We start from the raw sequence: 1,997 nt of genomic DNA, 5'->3' as shown, positions 1-1,997 counted from the left end.
GGGGCCGGCAGGGTGCTGTACGTAGCTGGCGGGAGGGGCCGGCAGGGCGCTGTACGTAGCTGGCGGGAGGGGCCGGCAGGGCGCTGTACGTAGCTGGTGGGAGGGGCCTATCCCCTTCTATAGGTTCCGGCCTTCTCTGCGCCGACATTAATTAGTACGCATGTTTGCACTCTGCCAGGTTGGTGTACGACAGAGAGACCGGAAAGCCGAAAGGTTATGGCTTCTGCGAATACCAAGACCAGGAGACGGCCCTCAGCGCCATGCGCAACCTGAACGGGCGGGAGTTCAGCGGGCGCGCTCTGCGAGTGGACAACGCGGCCAGCGAGAAGAACAAAGAGGAGCTGAAAAGTTTGTATACATTTCCTGTTTTGTGTTTTTATTTCTCAGCTCGCCAGTCCTCAGATGTGGCGGCTGCATTGGTTTTCTTTTTTTTTCAGCATGTACAGAGACTTCCTGTTGATCCTGCCAGAAATGCTGTGTCCTGGTCACTTCCTGTGATAGGAAAAAAGCACCTTCTCTTCAATGTGTAAACGACTAGTTACGGGAGACTACCATGTCATGGAGGTGGACAAAAGGCCGGCGTGTTTAAAGCAGACCTCCAGGACGTGCAAAAGTTCACCCTTCTAGTGGGGCTGCAAGGGGTTAAGTGCTCATTTTGGTCTGGGTCAGAGGTGGGCAAGCTGCGGCCCTTCTGTGGTGGCGAAACCACGATGCACCTGCCTCTGAGAGTCGTGCCTAGGGCTGTGAGAATCTTGCAATGCCTCATGGGATTTGTAGTTCCACACCAGCTGGAGGGCCGGGGCTGCTCATCCCTTGTCTAGGGGATTAAAGAAGATATACATACCTGATGCTCGATACTGTCTGGCTGCTACACGGGTCCACACACCCTCTTCTACAGGTATGAGCCCCGCTGATGTCATGACGCCTATGCAAGGTCCATTCACTTGCATTAGGCGCGAGGAAGCCGAGGGACATACCATAGCCGGCGTGGAGGGGGGAATAGAAGTGAGCAATGATTGCCGCAGGATTGAGGATCAGGTGAATATATCTTCCGTGTTCTATCGAAAGCTCCAACTCATCGAGATCGCAAACTACCTCACTTCCGGTGCTCGGAAAGACCGGAGCTCTGTACAGTTGCGGTGCGCATGCGCGCATAGCGTTTTCAGAATACTCGTCGAGTTTGCAACCCGCTGAATATCGTTAAAATGCGTGCCGCGCAGAGCGCCGTCAGTCTGTGTGGTTTGCAGTCTTAACGCCGCCTGGTCGAAATCTCCAACTTGCAAGTACCCGGCAGTGAGGCAGTTGGAGCTTTTGACGAGTTGGAGCTTTCGGTAGAACACCGGCCCTCGGCACCAAACGAACAGTCAACCCTTGCGGTGCAGGGGGGGTAGCAGCACTGCGAGGGTTAACTTTTGCACATCCTGGAGTTCTGCTTTAAAGTCCAGCCATGGCTTTCCATAGAGATACAGTAACGAAAAAAAAGTGACACGAAGGGTCCGAAAATCTGTCACTGGCTGGATTGCCGGGGTACAACTAAAGGAAAAATCATAAAAAAGAAAACTAAAGAACTCTGGGGTCAGGGCTTTTCCCCGTAGTTCTCCTTAGGGTAACGGGAGGACACAAACTAGCGTCCTCCCGTCACCCTAAGCTCAGTATATAGGGAGCTACAGCTCGCGGTATACTGAGACGCCGCAGCCAGAGCGGATCCCGACAATTATGTCTGGATCCGCCCAGCTGCGTGAGTGACAGCTGTCTCTGCCTATCTAGAGGCAGAGCCAGCTGTACCCGCCCCCTCCCCCGTCCGTTCCGCCAGTCAGCGCTGGAGGATCAGAGGGGGGAATCCAGCCCCTCCCCTGTCACGGCAGAGAGCCATGACAGGATCGAGAGGTGAGCGAACGCCGGTATGTGTTCGCTCACCTCCCGATCTACTGAGCCGACCTGTGACAGTCTCATTGTCACAGGTCGGCTAGAACTATGAGGTGAGTGAAAAGCACCCC

General features: G+C 54.7%; 1 protein-coding gene across 1 annotated transcript in view; it reads left to right on the top strand.

Moving 5' to 3' along the window:
- The window catches only part of CSTF2 (cleavage stimulation factor subunit 2), a 28,110-nt gene that overhangs the window by 3,243 nt on the left and 22,870 nt on the right, over window positions 1-1,997 (top strand). The window contains exon 3 of the mRNA XM_018571448.1: window positions 179-348. Coding sequence (XP_018426950.1) covers window positions 179-348 — 170 coding nt within the window. The remainder of the gene's footprint in view (window positions 1-178; window positions 349-1,997) is intronic.

This window comes from Nanorana parkeri, unplaced genomic scaffold (genome assembly GCF_000935625.1).
Source record: "Nanorana parkeri isolate BGI_ZX_2015 unplaced genomic scaffold, ASM93562v1 scaffold1760, whole genome shotgun sequence".
NCBI classification, from domain to species: Eukaryota; Metazoa; Chordata; class Amphibia; order Anura; family Dicroglossidae; genus Nanorana; species Nanorana parkeri.
The sequence above is the reverse complement of the archived record's forward strand: the minus strand, read 5'-3'. Positions and strand labels throughout refer to the sequence as shown.